General features: G+C 35.5%; 1 protein-coding gene across 2 annotated transcripts in view; it reads right to left on the reverse strand.

The window, feature by feature from the left end:
* Positions 1-5,315: 5,315 nt before the first annotated feature.
* Positions 5,316-18,878, reverse strand: part of fer (fer (fps/fes related) tyrosine kinase) — a 54,139-nt gene continuing 40,576 nt past the window's right edge. For both annotated transcript variants that reach the window (XM_067407788.1, XM_067407790.1), the window contains exons 15-19: positions 18,639-18,733; positions 18,369-18,492; positions 10,968-11,122; positions 10,657-10,779; positions 5,316-7,430 (exon numbers count right to left, since the gene is read on the reverse strand). In XM_067407788.1, coding sequence (XP_067263889.1) covers positions 7,294-7,430; positions 10,657-10,779; positions 10,968-11,122; positions 18,369-18,492; positions 18,639-18,733 — 634 coding nt within the window. In that variant the 3' untranslated portion in view covers positions 5,316-7,293. The remainder of the gene's footprint in view (positions 7,431-10,656; positions 10,780-10,967; positions 11,123-18,368; positions 18,493-18,638; positions 18,734-18,878) is intronic.

Raw genomic sequence — 18,878 nt, forward strand, 5'->3', positions numbered from 1 at the left:
TCTCAACGTTTTATCTCGACTTTTTTTCTCGAAATTTAACAACTTTAATCTCGAGATGGTTTTATTTTTTTATTATTGCTTGGCCCTAATCCTCTTCCGTACTGATGTGTTTTAACATTCGTTAAATTTCGAGAAAAAAAGTCGAGATAAAATGTTGAGAATAAAGTCATAATTTAATAAAGTTTATTCTCAACGTTTTATCGACTTTTTTCTCATTTAATGAATTTGTTTTCGCAATTTAATGAATTTTTTTTCGTAATTTAATGATTTTATTCTCAACATTTTATCTTGCCTTTTTCCTCAATTTTACGACTTTTTCTCATTTAACGAATGGTTCTCGTAATTTAATGACTTTTTTCTCGTAATTTAATGACTTTATTCTCAACATTTTATCTCGACTTTTTTCTCGAAATTTAACGAGTTTATTCTCAACATTTTATTTCGACTTTTTTCTCGAAATTTAACAACTTTAATCTCGAGATGGTTTTATTTTTTTATTATTGCTTGGCCCTAATCCTCTTCCGTACTGATGTGTTTTGACAAATACACACTAAATTTTGGTTCCTTTGGTACTGTATAGACAACTGTACAGACCCAAAATAATATTTCTTGGTTATTTTAGCTTTTTACTACCCTGTGAAGCTTAAAAAAAAGGAGCTTTTCCTCACTTATTTCAATATAAAAATATATTTTGTCAGCCACATATGGTAAAAATGAGCTATCATTCTTTTTTTCAACCCATCTAACTTACATTGTTTTTCTTTATTTTTTTTTACTTTTTATCATTTTGGGTCATGAACATGCATGCAAAGTTGTGAAATGTGCATACAGAAATCTTATACGTTCTTACTGTTCGTGGGTCAATTTGACCCATATAGACAGTTATTCAAAAGCAACTACAGACCCAAAATACAAAACACATCTGTGTTGTATGTCAGAGCTCTTCAACTCTAGTCCTGAAGTGCCAGTGTCTTTAACAGCTGAGTTTAACAGCTTTTTATTTTCAAAGTTTGTGAAAATATAAAGTTGTTTTACCTGTTAGTTATTTGTCCTACTTTTTGAGCATAGATATGAAAATGACTTTTCTTGCTTAAATTGTTAAAAATCTTGAATACTTCAGAGCACAGACTTGAGTTTGGTATCTTTTTAAAGGGAACACTTCACAGATTATTGTAGAAGTAAAAAAAAAAATTGTAAAAGTAAAGTTTAAAAAAGTACGGAAGAGGATTAGGGCCAAGCAATAATAAAATTTTAAATGTTGATAAAATGTTGAGAATAAACTCGTTAAATTACGAGAAAAAAAAATCTTTAAATTTCGAGAAAAAAGTCGAGATAAAATGTTGAGAATGAAGTAATTAAATTACGAAAAAAAGTTGTTAAATTATGAGAATAAATTCATTAATTTAATGTTTATTCTCAACATTTTATCCTGATGTTTTTCTCGAAATTTAACAACTTTAATCTCGAGATGGTTTTATTTTTTTATTATTGCTTGGCCCTAATTCTCTTCTGTAAAAAAGTTACAGAAGTTTATGAATTTTAAATATATATATTTTTATATTTTATACAAAAAATATAGATTTACTCTAAAACTTCAAGAAAATCAAAGTTAAATATCTGAACAAGTTCTGTGCCGAATTTTAGGTTGATATCTCAAAAAAAAAAGTGTAAGATTTTTTTTTTTTTAGCACAATACCAAACTTTTTTACTAGAGGACATCCAGACTCCCCCGGGGACGCTTTGATTTCCATATATGGTTTGAGTGATCTGAGCCATATTTTCCATACTTGTCAAAATATTTATGAAGTAGACATCCTATTCAGAAGTAGTTTGGGCACTAATGCTAATATTTGATTTGAATTCCATCCCTAAAACACAAACTTACAGAAAGAATCAGAGCGTGTGTTATAGTTTGGCACCACATCAAAAATGAAGAATCTATGGCTATTTATCTATTGCTCTGTCATTTCATGTCACCAAATATGAAAACTAGAGTCTGAAAGCTTTCAAACGATTTAGTTTGTCAAGATTACTTTAGGTTTAGATTAAGATATTATTGTTATAAATGTATAATGGCAAATGTACAGAAGAGGATTAGGGCCAAGCAATAATAAAAAAATAAAACCATCTCGAGATTAGAAGTTGTTAAATTTTGAGAAAAAAGTCGAAATAAAAAGTTGAGAATAAACTCGTTAAATTACGAGAAAAAAGTAGTTAATTTAACATATGTTCTTATCTATGAGAAAAAAGTTACATTTAATGAATAAAAAAGTAGATAAAATGTTGAGCATAAAGTCGTTAAATTATGAGAATAAATTTGTTAATTTAATGAGTTTATTCTCAACATTTTATCTAGACTTTTTTCTCTAAATAAAATGTTGAGAATAAAGTCATAAAATTAACGAATTTATTCTCAAAATTTAACGAATTTGTTCTCGTAATTTAACAAGTTTTTTCTCAACATTGTATCTCGACTTTTTTCTCAATTTAATGACTTTATTCTCAACATTTCAAATTTTTTCTCAATTTAACAACTTTAATCTCGATGTTTTTTTTTTTTTTTTTAATTATTGCTTGGCCCTAATCCTCTTCTGTACAAATGTCCCACAGGTGGGGGGAGGAGCAGTCTTAAAAAGAGGTTAAAAACATTTTTATAAATCATAAATTCAGATATTTATTCTTTGTAATGTGTGAAATGGTTTGATATTAACACTTAATTATTTGTATGCTTTTTTTCATAGTGTGATTTTTGGGGAATTGTATCGAATCCAATTAGGGTCAATTTGACCCGGAACATACAAGCAGTCACCAGAAATCGAACAGTGCATGAAGGTTAACCAAGTGGATCGGGTAGTCCAAGCATTTCATAAGAATGTTGTTTTGATCATCAAAGATGAGTGTAAGAAATACAATTCTTGACTCTAGGGGGACTACTTTTTATAAAATGTTATTTTATTATTGCTAGAAGATGAGAAGGTTAAGCACTTCCTTTTAAGCATTGTATCCTTTTCATAAAAAGTCCTCGTTGCACACATTTATCATTCCGTTACAACGCTTTTAATAATTCATTTCAAGCCATAAGTTCAAAGACTCAAAAAACTTTATTGCAAGTGTACAATATAAACAATGAGCAGACATTGTTATAGTTGAATGTCCATCAGAGGTGTTACGAGCAAACAGACAGATGAAAGAAAACTACATGGAAGAAAAGAAAAGAATCAAGCTTTTAAATGTCAACCATTTATCGTGTGATATTTCCTCTTTCATCGGGCAGGGGTGAAAATCAAACGTCCAGTGTTGCTTTTCTACTTTTGTTCTACAATCAATTCAAGACAGTTTTGAGTTGATCATTACCTGAAACAACAATCTGCTGTTTTATATTATAGGGGATCATTTTAAAACACAAAAAAAGGCCAAAAGTGCAATCAATATATAAAATGTTCCATCACAGAATAAATAGTCCAGCACAGAGCAGAAGATATCAGGGCAGAAAGAATTGCCAATCTGACTGACAACAGAAATGTTAAGTACTTTGAAAATGAACTCAAGTTATGATTTATTAGAGTATTGCTGACAAGCCATTTGTTTTCTGATGGAAGTTTACATGATCCCTATGTGCAAGTCAGACATGGGAAAGGGAATTCTAATGTCTCTGAATAACACATTTCAATATAATGTGAGACAAAATACTGGCGTTTGCTTTAATACACTGACAGAATTATAGTGAATGGTACAAAATAGCAAAAGATTAAAATGCTAGAATAATATTACAGTATTTCAAATAAATAAAAAAAAAAGAATCAAACAACACACTATAGGGATAACTGCTTTGATGTAAAAATAAAAAAAATCAGAAGAGCTCACTCACCAGTAGTTTAATTGATGTAAGCTCAGCTTCACCAAAAACTTTTTTTTGATCTGAACCCACTGGTGAATCATGCAAGAATACCAATCCAAAACTGTATTATACAGTAGCTTTATGGTTAAATTGTCACCAGTTCTGCATGATTGGCACATGCATTTTATTCCATGTCAAACACGTTGACTTTTGGCTGCATTAGTGATGGCAACAACTTGAAGAGGAGAAAAACTAGAAAGAATCAGTCGATTCTATGGGACCCTCTTAACATATTCCAAATGTGCAAATGTTAGAGCAGTATTGATTCTGGGTCTTCATCGCTACTATTACAGCTGAACGTTGAGGCATATTCCTGACAGACATCCACATTCTAAACATCAGTTTTGCAGTGGAAAAAAAACAAACACCTACAAAATTACATTACTGAATCTACAAAAAGTATTTACAAAATACAAAAGGAATGCTTTTATAGAGTAAACCTTGAAGAAACCACTATTCCATTTTTTGTGGAAATGGAATAACAAATTTATGTGACTCTGGAACAAGAAGTTGCCGGTAAGACATCTGATCGGTCCGCGCAGATGCTCGCGTTGAGCTTGGGTACATAAACGTGGGGAAAAAATGGCACCTGACAGAAATGGCAGGAAAAAAAACTTGGGAAAGACTTAATACAAAACACACCATTGTCTAACAACCAAACCTGTAATACTTGTGGAGGTAAATACATATCTAGTAGAACTCAAGGGTTGTTTGCATGAGAAAACCTGATTGTAAAAGAGCATAAACGCACGTGTTGCACAGGAATAAGAACATCACAATCCAAGACGATGGCATGTAAACAAACATGCTGGCTTTGGTTGCTGGTTGCCAAAAAAACACAGAGATCCCAACAGAACAAACCACTGTCAGTTTTGGACAAAGCTTTTGGTGACGTCTAATATACAACATGGTAACAATGTAAATGTTAAAGGGATAGCTCAATGAAAAATGAAAATTTCCATTTGTTCAAAACCGTATGATTTTTTTTGTTCCAAGAATGTCCAAGGCAAGCTGCTTTTTTTCCCATACAATCAAAGTGAATGGGGACAGGGACTGTCAAGCTGCAAAAAGGCACCATAAAAGTATCCAAAAAATAGTCTATTTGACTTGTTCCCTATATTCTGTGACTAAATAAGCAAGTTATTCACTAAAAATCTTCCACATTTCCACAATTTTAAACTTATTGCATCATAATCGCTCATGTAACGTAACGATGAATAACATTTTGGCATCACTTAAAGGGTTAGTTCACCCAAAAATAAAAATTATTCCATGATTTACTCACCCTCAAGCCATCCTAGGTGTATATGACTATCTTCTTTCAGACGAACACAATCAGATATATGTTTAAAAATATCCTTAGACCTGCAAGGTTTATAATGGTTGTGAATGGCAGCCCAAATTTTGAAGACCCATCCATTAAAAAAAAAAAAAAAAAATGTCCATCCAGTAAAATAACGAGCTTCCGGCACAAGCTTTCCGCAACGTAGTACACAATGCCATGACGTTCTGCACTATAACACGTAGTACCATCATGCCTTTGTGTACTACGTCGTGGAAGTCAACACCTTTTGGATGTACGTCGAATGCGCATGGCTGTCGCGCCGGAGTCTCGTTATTTTACTTTATAAAGTTGTAAATAAGCATATTTGTCTTACACAAACGCATCGATTTGCTTCAGAAGGCCTTTATTAACCCCCTGGAGTCGTATGGATTAATTTTCTTATAGATGGGTGCATATTTTTTGTCTTCAAAATTTGGGCTACCATTCACAACCATTATAAACCTTGGAGGACTAAGGATATTTTTAAACATATCTCCGATTTTGTTCGTCTGAAAGGCGTATTCATATCATATTCACCTAGGATGGCTTGAGGGTGAGTAAATCATGGGATAATACTCATTTTTGGGTGAACTATCCCTTTAAATCAAATGTGCTGTGACGCAACTTCAAACGGCATATTTGAATATGTACATACCGTGAGATTTGAGAGCTACAATGGAGCAAGATATTTGTGAATAGCAATTAACAACTTCAGAAGACTTGGAATCTACCACAGAAGTCATATAGACCACTTTTATGATGCTTTTATGGTGCTTTTGGTCACCATTCGCTTTCACTGTATGGAAAAAAGCAGCGTGAACATTGTACTAAATTTCTCCTTTTACATTCTACAGAAGAAACGAAAATCATACAGGTTTGGAATGACTTGACGGTGAGTAAATGATGACAATTTAAATGTTTTGCAGAAATATCCCTATAAACATCAAATGGCATGAACAATGAAGAGGTGAGAAGTTGAAGTATTTGGAAGAAATCTGAAGGCTTGTAAACTGTAGGTTTGTGCTGTGTCCACGCCATTTAACAGCTCTCAAGCAGCCTAGCAGAATCATTCGATTTTACGTTAAGGCCACTTGATCGTAGTATGACATTTTTGCGAATGTGATCATACATTGCACTTAGGTAAATCCATGCATTTGGTCTCACTGCTGAAACATTGGAATGTAACTCAATGAAAGTCTCAAGGATGTGGCAGATGTTATTTTGTGTGACTGACGAACATCTGTAAAGTATTATTTTTTTGTCCAAAAAGGTCTTATTGCTCCAGGAATATAAAAATGACATAAAATGGCTTGACTAAAATACTGCCCAAACTATCAGACAGGTTTAGGTCTTTAAAAAAAAAAAAATGTTATTGGGTAGACAAACCTTTTTCACACATTCATCTCCATATTTTATTTAAAGGGATAATTGCCCAAATATGAAAAATCTGTCATCATTTACTCAACCTCATGTCTTTCCAAACCTGTATGACTTTCTTTTTTTAAGATATTTTGAAGAATGTTTCAACTGTTTTGTCCATATAATGAAAGTGAATAGGGTCCAAAACAACAATGGACCCCACTAACCTTCATTGATTGCACACACAAAAAAAAAAAAAAAAAAACCTGTGCTTTTCACAAAGAAAGTCAGTCATGAGGGTAAGAAAATGATAACAAAATGTTCATTTTTGGGTGAACCATCCCTCCTTTTCACTGGTGCGTACACAGGAATACTCAATGGCATACTGAATACACCTCATATATCTTACGTTCTTCCTGTCATAGCTTAACTGTTGCTCAGTTACAAAAAAAACAAAAAAAAAACAAAAAAAAACAGGAAAATCTGCATAATTTTGACATCAGAGCAAAGCTGAGACCTCTCTCCATGCTAATGGCTCAAAACAGCTGGTGCATAGGCAGTTCACACAGTGATTATGTGACGGAGTACTCTTTAGTACAATAATAGCATGTAATTTCGAGGGCGAAACATTTGTCGTGTTTCTCTCTGCAGATTAGGGATCACCTGGATGTGAAGTATGAGTTTGGCCTTCCAGCCATTTCCTCATTAAAGGCTATTTTTTCTTGACCGCTGCCAGTTCTTTCTGAATGTCAGCGAATTTGGGCCGATTCTCAGGCTTGTACTCCCAACATCGCTGCATGATCCTGTACACCTCATCCGGACACTTCTGCGGGCAGGACATTCTGTAACCTAGATTATACACAAACAAACTTTCTCTGTCAGTGTTGATTATAAATCAATAATTGATTGTGGATACGAAAGATTATTAAAAGGCTAACAGTGATTACAGGTTTTGTTCAGAACACAATATAAGTGTACTGCACACTGTGCAGTGTATACTGCAGTGACTACTTAGTGTGTGAAATAACATCATTCACCATATACATTTCAAACTCTAGTTATCCACTGTCCAGCTATTTCAGAAACAGCTGTTGCATTTTAATATAAATTAATTTTGTTAATAATAATCAAATATACCATTCATTAAAATTAATCTTTTAAAAATATAATTTAATCAAAAGGTGAAGTATGTACGATTATGTTAAAATACAATGTCTTAACTCAGTTTATTGTTCTTGGACTACTATTAGTATGTCATTCATGAGTTGATCTTCCTCAAACATGTAAACACTGAGCCTCCCAGGCACTATCAAAACCGCTCAGATCCGTCAATCTCTTTCCAGCTCAACCTATAGAGTGCAACAGTAGGGTTCCAGAAATCCACATTATTTCAGTTTTTTTTCAATAATTCTGTTTAATTCCTCGTGAAAAACTATATTACCGATGATGTTGTGCAGAACATGACACTAATCGCAGAGTCGAAAAAAGCAACACGCACCAAAATAGCTCTTTAGCTCCACCCACTCCCATGAAGCACCTCAAATGACGTAATTGAGTCGATCTCTCTACACTCAAAATACTTAAATGTACAGTGGGTACGGAAAGTATTCAGACCCCCTTAAATTTTTCACTCTTTGTTATATTGCAGCCATTTGCTAAAATCATTTAAGTTCATTTTTTCCCTCATTATTGTACACACAACACCCTGTATTGACAGAAAAACACAGAATTGTTGACATTTTTGCAGATTTATTAAAAAAGAAAAACTGAAATATCACATGGTCCGAAGTATTCAGACCCTTTGCTCAGTATTTAGTAGAAGCACCCTTCTGATCTAATACAGCCATGAGTCTTTTTGGGAAAGATGCAACAAGTTTTTCACACCTGGATTTGGGGATCCTCTGCCATTCCTCCTTGCAGATCCTCTCCAGTTCTGTCAGGTTGGATGATAAACGTTGGTGGACAGCCATTTTTAGGTCTCTCCAGAGATGCTCAATTGGGTTTAAGTCAGGGCTCTGGCTGGGCCATTCAAGAACAGTCACAGAGTTGTTGTGAAGCCACTCCTTCGTTATTTTATCTGTGTGCTTAGGGTCATTGTCTTGTTGGAAGGTAAACCTTCGGCCCAGTCTGAGGTCCTGAGCACTCTGGAGAAGGTTTTTGTCCAGGATATCCCTGTACTTGGCCACATTCATCTTTCCCTCGATTGCAACCAGTCGTCCTGTCCCTGCAGCTGAAAAACACCCCCACAGCATGATGCTGCCACCACCATGCTTCACTGTTGGGACTGTATTGGACAGGTGATGAGCAGTACCTGATTTTCTCCACACATACCGCTTAGAATTAAGGCCAAAAAGTTCTATCTTGGTCTCATCAGACCAGGGAATCTTATTTCTCACCATCTTGGGAGTCCTTCAGGTGTTTTTTAGCAAACTCCATGCAGGCTGTCATGTGTCTTGCACTGAGGAGAGGCTTCCGTCGGGCCACTCTGCCATAAAGCCCTGACTGGTGGAGGGCTGCAGTGATGGTTGACTTTCTACAACTTTCTCCCATCTCCCGACTGCATCTCTGGAGCTCAGCCACAGTGATCTTTGGGTTCTTCTTTACCTCTCTTACCAAGGCTCTTCTCCCCCGATAGCTCAGTTTGGCCGGACGACCAGCTCTAGGAAGGGTTCTGGTCATCCCAAACGTCTTCCATTTAAGGATTATGGAGGCCACTGTGCTCTTAGGAATCTTAAGTGCAGCAGAATTTTTTTTAACCTTGGCCAGATCTGTGCCTTGCCACAATTCTGTCTCTGAGCTCTTCAGGCAGTTCCTTTGACCTCATGATTCTCATTTGCTCTGACATGCACTGTGAGCTGTAAGGTCTTATATAGACAGGTGTGTGGCTTTCCTAATCAAGTCCAATCAGTATAATCAAACACAGCTGGACTCAAATGAAGGTCTAGAACCATCTCAAGGATGATCAGAAGAAATGGACAGCACCTGAGTTAAATATATGAGTGTCACAGCAAAGCGTCTGTAATATTTCAGTTTTTCTTTTTTAATAAATCTGCAAAAATGTCAATTCTGTGTTTTTCTGTCAATATGGGGTGCTGTGTGTACATTAATGAGGAAAAAAATGAACTTAAATGATTTTAGCAATTGGCTGCAATATAACAAAGAGTGAAAAATTTAAGGGGGTCTGAATACTTTCCATACCCACTGTATATATATGTTGTTTGTGTATATATAAGCATTCGTCGTGCTGCTCCCGTGAACAGCGGCCAATACTGGGCCGGCGTTCGGACATAAACATGGAAGCCTTTACTGTGCTGATTATATGTTCCTGTAAATGGACGAGTCACATACGTCGATCTATATCCTATTTTCTCACAACTCATTGTGTTCATTTAAGACTTTCTTATGAGGATACTTGACAAAACAGGTATTTTGTCATAATTTTGTGTTTTTGTCCATTCAAGCACGAAAGATCTTAATGCGGCTGGTGTTAATAGGCAACACAATTCAACAACGATCGAACCTGGGAGCGATCAAAATACTTTGGCTTCACTTTTTAGGACTTTTGTGGCACACTCGGTTGTGTCGTGTCATTCAAAAAAATGCTCCTGGTGCAGATACGTTGGGTGGGTTCATTATGAGCCAGACAGTGTTTTAATTGCTTACTCACTGCACAAAGCAATACAGCTGAAAGTATTCCTATTATGTTGGACCTTTTATTGAAAGTAGCCTACTTTTACCTGTTGAGACATGCCTTCAGAAGACCTGTAAAAGCTGTGATTGTGATGTTTAAGCTGGGGGCAGCATAACTCGCAAAAGGGGCATTTGCAATTTTGTTTGAAAGTATGCTTTATTTTTGTAATTCTGCTAGGTACCACTAGTGTTGTAGAGACGACATACTTCACCTTTAAGAAAATATAAAATAAAAAAAATGTACTAATTTAAAAAAAATTAATAACGTCAAATAAATATTTGATCTTTTTTTTATTATATAAATAAAATATTAAAATTAAAATAAATTAAAATGTAAAATAAATAAAATTTGGTTCATTCACTTAAAATGGAATCCATTTTGTACCTTTTTCAACCTGTTCTCGAGCCTGCTGGTTGGTCATGCCCGGGTAAGGACACACTCCTAGACTAAAGGTTTCCCACAGGAGGATCCCATAACTCCACACATCACTCTCTGAGCTGTATCTCCCTGTGGTTTAAACAACATGCCAAACATCAAACATCTGGATCCAACCGAAGAACTGACTGCTTGACCAAAATATATATTCAAATTCATAGCAATCAATTCACTCCTATTATGTTTGTAAAGAGACTCATTTTATTAAGTGACAGAAGTAGCTTTAACAAATGGCAGCACAGACACCATGAGTGCTTTACCATAGTTCAGTGCTTCCGGTGCAGTCCACTTGATTGGGATCTGTTTCAGTCCTGATGAGGAGTAGATCCCATCATCCTCCTGTCGGGACATCCCAAAATCGCTGATCTTCAGCACATTGTTCTCTCCCACGAGGCAATTACGAGCAGCCAGGTCTCTGCAAAATTTTGAGAAATGGTGTAATATCAAATAATGAACAACATGCACTCTCAGCTCATAATCACGACTCTGATTGGACAATTCACATCTGCCAACAAAATCATCTATGGGACAATTGGTCTAAACTGGTTTCAAATTCAATTCAGCTTCTGCCAACAAAACCGTTGTCAGGGAGTGGAGTAGACAGTCTAGACAATTATACTGTGATTGCAGTTATGAACACCCACAGTCTAGAAAAAGTGCCCAACAAGACCTTCAGCGGCCAAGACAGGATCATCAGCCTTCTGCTATCAAGAAAGCTAGTGAAAATATCCAAAAATTCTCATCTGTAACATTTCACAAAACCTCAGAGTAACAGAGTGACTTTGTTAAACTCCAGAACATGCAGCGCTATATGTTATATTGATTTCCATATCGCTCTTTCTATATAAACCACTTCAAAACCTTGAAAATGATCTCAGAATTTAAAGTTTGAGGGAAAGACATTGGTACCTTTCACAAAAATAGGATGATGGACAAAGAATTTAGTGCACAGCATTAATGATTACACGCCCCTGAACAAATACAAAAGATGTATTTTCTTAATGACCATTAATACAATTCATGGAAAGATAGCAAAATTGAAATGTATTAAACATCTGCTTAATAAAAACAGAAATGAAAATCATTAATACCCTTAAAATAAATAAATTAGCCAATTTTGTTTAAATGAAGGATTGCAGAAATGAGTACACCCTAGATTTAATTCAACAAATGTATAATATTTTAGTACTTAGTATGTCCTCCATAATTGTAAGTATACTGCTCTGACCTTTCTTGGCACGGGTGCTCAAGAGTGTTCAGATTGGGTGAAATACATGTCCACATAAGGTTAGAGAATGCACATCATCATTGTCTTGTTGAAAAATTGCCCAACAACAGGGAATGTTTCAAGTTTTTGTTTTACATCACACAATTCCTTCCACACATTCAGCACTATATAAGAGCTTTAATACCACTGAACTTCACTGTGGGAACCAGGCACTTCTCACTGTGCTCCTCCTCTAGCAACACCACAACATTTGGATGCTGTTAGATCCAAAATGATTGACTTATGGATTGAGTATGGATTCCCAGAAACTATATTTTGTAAATACAGGCCTTGGAAAAGGCTAATTGACTTTATTGTGCTTTGGCTACAGTAGGTAGTTCCAGTGAGAACAACAACCATGCATGTCATTTCTGCAGGCTGCATCTTACTCTGTGAGATAAACACTTAAAGACTCTTCATAGCTTTTGATGGCTCTGAGACACTTGCTTCGTATTTCTCCTGCTCTTTGTATAGCAAAAAAAAAAAAGAAAATCACTCATCACTAAATGAAAGCTTAAAGGGTGGTATAAGGCCATTTTTACAAGATGTAAAATAAGTCTCTGATGTCCCCAGAGTGTGTATGTGTTTTAGCTCAAAATACCGCACAGATAATTTTTTGTAGCATGTTAAATGTGTCACGTTCTGAGGGTGAGCAAAAACGCTCAGTTTTTTTGTGTGTCCCTTTAAATGCAAATGAGCTGCTGCGCCTAAAGAGGGTGGGGTTTCAAGAGCTCGTGTTAGCAGCGCCGATTACCTCACGAAGACTCACTTAAAATGTCAAACCGTTCAGCCTTTTATGTTCTTCAAACCGAAGTCGGACAATTATGGAGAGACTCAAGAAGAAGTGACAACATGTAGAATGCAATAGGACGTTTCTGAACAGTTAGTTGATGAATTTATGTAGCTGATGTGGGATATCTTAAAATCATTAATTAGCAAAATCTGTCATGATAATCTATAAATCGCTGTCATAAGATGCCTACAGAGCCAGAGAATATATGCTGTACGAAGACAGAACATGTATAGTTTAGTTTAATTCCGGTTGTAACTTATGTTGGCATCTTGCTTTTATGACAAACATTAATACATATATCAAAATATATAAAGTATCATCAAAAGGCCTAACATATCTATAGCTACACCACTATTTAAACATTGGGTATTTTTTATTTTTATTTTAAAGAAATCAACACTTTTATTCAGGTTTATTCAGATGCATTAAATTAGGGCTGTCAAACGATTAATCGCGATTAATCACATACAAACTAAAAGTTTAAGTTTGCCTAATATATGTGGGTGTACTGTGTGTAATTATGTACATATAAATACAAACATATTCATGTATATATTTGAGAAATATTTACAAGTATATGTATTTATATTTTTATATCATTTATATTATATATAAATACAAATATTTTGTACATAATATATTTCTCTTAAATATATACGTATATGTGTGTATTTATATATGCATATTAATTACACACAGTACTCACACATATATTATGCAAACTCAAACTTTTATTTTGTTTGCGATTAATCATGATTAATCATTTGACAGCCCTATATTAAATTCAAAGTCAGTAAAGACTATTATACCATGGTCTGTCTGAATGCACAATTCTGATTGGCTGGAAGATGTGCAGAAAATTTTGATCGATAGTGTACATCACATAGAACTAGGACAAAATAAAGATACATATTATAATAATAATTACTGTGTGACTGCTGCTTGAAACAAAATTTAGCAAGCTGACATCATTTTAAGACATTTTGAAGGTGTTTACACAACTATGATGCACTAAGAACTGAAAAGTTTTTCAAGGAAAACAACTAAGAACACTGTATTATGCATGCCAGGCCAGTAGTTGGCGATGTCACTTTGTAAAGAAACACTATACGTTTTTGTAGTTTACGGAGAGACTATATCATTTTTGGTATCATTTTCAAAAACTTGCACTTTGAAACCCGTTTACGTGTAAACGAACGGCCAAAACGCACAAAAAGTTTTCTGTTTTTAGTTGAAAACGGTGTAGTGTAAACGGCTCCTTAAAGACAAGCTCCAGTCCAAACAACTGCTATTGAGTATCGAGTATGGCACTTATCTTAACATTGCTGGGTAGACCAAAAAAAAAGCCATGAGTTTTCATATCAAAACATTCAAAATATAAAATAAATCTTAAAGGAATAGGCCCTCATTAACTTTTTTTAAGTCTACAAAAGCCGATCATCATATTCGTAACTTATATAAAGAAGATGATTCTATCTATGGATGAGATCCCAACCAGTGATTTAAAATTCTAGACTACAGCTACTGCTGTGCCTCTCGCTGGCATTTATGCTGAGCAGACATCTTCAGCTACACAACCATATTAGGTTGTCACATCCCAAAAATTGCCTTGCTGACATGAGATGGGGAAAGACAGTGGGGGGTAGTGGAGAAGACCGGGGTGATCTGACAGAAAGGTGCTCAAACCACCGCCGCCCCCTAACATGATCATGTCTGATAGAAAATGGATTTTAGCGGGGTGCTGATAGAGCCGTGGCTGTGAGAGTGCCCAGAGCTCATTTCTGAGCGACATGTATTCAGCTGACTGGCTTCAGCCTCAAACAGCACAATGCACCAAAGCCCATTTCACAGTTTAAAAATCACCACCAGAAAGAAGCAAGACAAATTGGACAGGAAAGTGCCGCTAGGTCCTGATGTTTTGCTGGGTGAGTTGTTTAGATAAAGAAAAAGTAAGGTACTCTTGTGCTACTGCTGATGAGCCACAATATTGGATGGGTTAAGAGGATATCACTAAAATATAAATCTTAAAAGCCCTAACTTACATTATAAGTTGACATATTTATAGATTATCCTTTATGGAATTGTGTTCACATAACACAGCTTCCTTGCTGTTGCCATTTTACATAGTTTCATTCTAAAACTGTGTTCACACTGCCAGCAACAATGTGACATGATCCCATTCATTTCAATAAAGAGCTGGGGATTTCCGGCGTCACGAGCCACAGTGACCGTCGGTGACGGGATGTGTCCAACAATGGGACAAAGCAAAGAATATAGATATACAAAGACGGTTCACTCCTATTAGTCATGAATGGGAGAAACTGCAAAGCCCAATATGGCGGAATATGTCCGCCTTCTAAGTAAAAGAGCCAATCACTGATTGATAAAGTCATTGCATCACTGCAGCTACCGTTAGAAGATCCTGTTCCAATAGAAACCTAAAACTCACACTTATGACTGCACATGCATGACTGCAAAGTCCATAGCGGAGACTTTTGGTTCCATTGGTAAAAAGATTAGCCAATCACAAATCAACTATTTCACTATGTTATATCAACCAATTATCGTAGAAATGTAAATTACATGATATTAGTTTGAACTGCTACCGCTGATAATTTACCAACTACATTAATTATGGAGAGTAAAGATACTGATCACCAACAAATTTTCCAAGCAACCATTCAAACATCAGCTACAAATTAAAAAGAAGCCCCCACGCCCAAGTTGGATATAGGCAATCAGCTTTACTAAATGGCAATCAGCAATGCTTTTAAAAAGCAACCAGTTTTACTAAATTTTTTGAATGTGCTCTTTTAACATTAACATTTAAAAGAACAGAAAGGATGAATTTTTTGATTTAAGTGATAGGCTAGGTGAGTGAAATTATATTTACAAGTGAAAAAAAAAACCTAATGAAGATATAATTAATTTTGAAGTTTTATTAAGTGTTTACAATGAGACTATTCGGTTTTTACAATCAATCAACACTGCTTTTGTCATTTACAAGATGGACAAAATTTGTCACCAAAAAAGTCATTCGGTTTAACCAAAATTTCGGTTATACCAAATGATGGTTTATCAAACAATGCTAACAGGTTGACAATGCTAACAGGATGATATCAAAAGGACAAATCAATCATTTTATATTTAGTACAAGCTTTTAATATATTACAACATTTTCCATGTTTCACGGCAGTTGTACCAAATGACCTGATGTTTCAGGACATGCATATTGAGCAAGTGAAAACATGAATTTTTAGCCCTTTGCAGGTGACCGAATGATGTCACATCCTGTCACATGATATTGACCGCATGACTTGATCCAAAATGGTTCCTTTATATTGGTTACTCCGAATGACCTCAATGAAATTCATTTTTCCAGACATTCTTTCTCATAACAAAGCAACAACTTCTACACATAATTTTAATACCATTTTGCACTGTTATTATATGATGTTATAAAATCATGCCAGAATAAAAAATATATACATTTATTACATTTTAAGAAATTTTAATCACAAATGAAATGGCTGTATTGGCCTTTGGATGATTAAACCGTTTGGCCTTTTGACACTTCAGAATCTTTAAACTACCTTTATGTGTAGCAAAATATAATTAAAACCTTTTGGATTCAATAAAAGAGATCTAGTTGTACTACCTTACATACTTTGGATGCCATATCTTTATTTTTTATCATTATTAAGGCCTGTCTAAAAGTGACCAAAAAAAGCCATTTTAAAGCAGATAAGCAAAATAAACAAATAAAAATCCTCAGGAGATCCCAAGAACGCTACAACTTAGTGTGCCTCATGGCCGTAGCCAGCTATGAGGTCACCAAGATACGGACATCTGTACATTTTTCATAATGACAAAAATAAGTTCTCTGAATGACTAATTAGTTGTTCAGAACATAGAGAGTGTAGAATGACAAAACTGTTCAGACAAACTACAGTAGATGTATTTCTTTTAAAAAAGAAGGCCTACATTTAAAGGTGCCATCGAATTGAAAATTGAATTTACCTCGGCATAGTTGAATAACAAGAGTTCAGTACATGGAAATGACATACAGTGAGTCTCAAACTCCATTGTTTCCTCCTTCTTATATAAATCTCTGTGGCGACCAGGGCGGGCGAGAGCCGTGAGGGAACGGCGCGAGGCTGGTGAAGCGAGTGTTAATGAGCTTCACCTGGGAGGCGCACCGGCCTTGAGTCTTTCACGGAGGAGCTCCGGGAGCATAAAAGGAGGAGCGACTACCGTGAAGGATGAGAGAGGACCAGGCCTGGACTTTATTTTATGTTTTATTATGTTTGTGTGGCCGGCAGACGTCCGCGAGGGTCTGCCGGCATTACTTTCGTTTTGTTCTTTGTTTATTTTACATTAAAGTTACGTTGAATGTTCGCCGGTTCCCGCCTCCTTCTTCCCACATTTACGAACTGTGTTACAATCTCATTTGTTTAAAAGACCTCCGAAGAACAGGCGAATCTCAACATAACACCGACTGTCACGCAATAGTTGGGATCAATAATATGTACGCCCCCAATATTTGCATATGCCAGCCCATGATCGAGGCATTACACAAGGGCAGCCAGTATTAACGTCTGGATCTGTGCACAGCTGAATCATCAAACTAGGTAAGCAAGCAAGAACAATAGCGAAAAATGGCAGATGGAGCGATAATAACTTCCATGATCCATGATAACATGATATTTTTAGTGATATTTGTAAATTGTCTTTTAAAATGTTTTGTTAACATGTTGCTAATGTACTGTTAAATGTGGTTAAAGTTACCATCGTTTCTTACTGTATTCACGGAGACAAGAGCCGTCGCTATTTTCATTTTTAAACACTTGCAGTCTGTATAATTCATAAACAACTTCATTTTTTATAAATCTCTCTAACAGTGTGTAATATTAGCTTTAGCCACGGAGCACTATCAAACTCATTCAGAATCAAATGTAAACATCCAAATAAATACTATACTTACGCGATTAGACATGTTGCATGACTAACACTTTGTAAAGATCCATTTTGAGGGTTATATTAGCTGTGTGAACTTTGTTTATGCACTGTTTAAGGCAAGCGCGAGCTCCGTGGGCGGGGAGCGTGAGCATTTAAAGGGGCCACAGCCTAAATCGGCTCATATTTAATGATGCCCCAAAATAGGCAGTTAAAAAAATTAATTAAAAACAATCTATGGGATATTTTGAGCTGAAACTTCACAGACATTCAGGGGACACCTTAGACTTATATTACATCTTTTAAAAAGACGTTCTACGGCACCTTTAAAGATCAGGACGATGGATATGAGGACAAAGAGCAGAGCAGCAGGGAGGAAGTGGAGGATAGAAATCTGAAGGAGACAGATATGAAGTGTATAATGAGTTGCATTTGTAGGTGTTATTATAGCACAATTCTTAACAACACCCAATCCCTGCTACAAATAAATGGAGATTCAGAAAAAGTAAAACATCCAGAAACAGTAATGAGAAACAGGAGCAAATTGTTAGGATTAGGATTAGGATTGTTAGGATTAGGATTGTTAGGATTTTGTTAGGATAAGGTGTATCACTATTGAATCTGAAGCATTTCAGTTTTTCTTACCTGTGTATACAGTTTTTTAGCTCCAGGTACGCCATTCCGGCAGCAGCGTCTAATGCAAACTTTACCAGTTGCTTTGTCTTGAGGTCTTCCTTTTTCTTCCTTAAGAATGATAAAAAGTCCCCGCCTATTGAAAAATGGCAAAATAAATGAGCTACAGATATGCAATAAATTAAAAAGAGACAACAACATCCCTAACAAGTGTACGACACAACTTTTAACGAGAATGGGTTTCAGTGGCTAATGGCTGAGACAAAGATCCAGTTTACTGACCTGGTACAAGCTCCATTACTATGTAAATGGGCTGCCGTTGGGTACAGACGCCTATTAACTTCACAATGTTTGGGTGATCATACTGCTTCAGGATCCTAGAGGTGGAAAAAGCATAAATGAACATGGACATGACCACATTATTTCATTGCTCATCTTTATTTTTAGAAGAATCTGAATGAAGTGAACATTATTTGTTGAGGTTTGAAAAATTAGATAATGAGAAAGTATGACAATGGTGAA

This window comes from Chanodichthys erythropterus, chromosome 13 (assembly GCF_024489055.1).
Source record: "Chanodichthys erythropterus isolate Z2021 chromosome 13, ASM2448905v1, whole genome shotgun sequence".
NCBI classification, from domain to species: Eukaryota; Metazoa; Chordata; class Actinopteri; order Cypriniformes; family Xenocyprididae; genus Chanodichthys; species Chanodichthys erythropterus.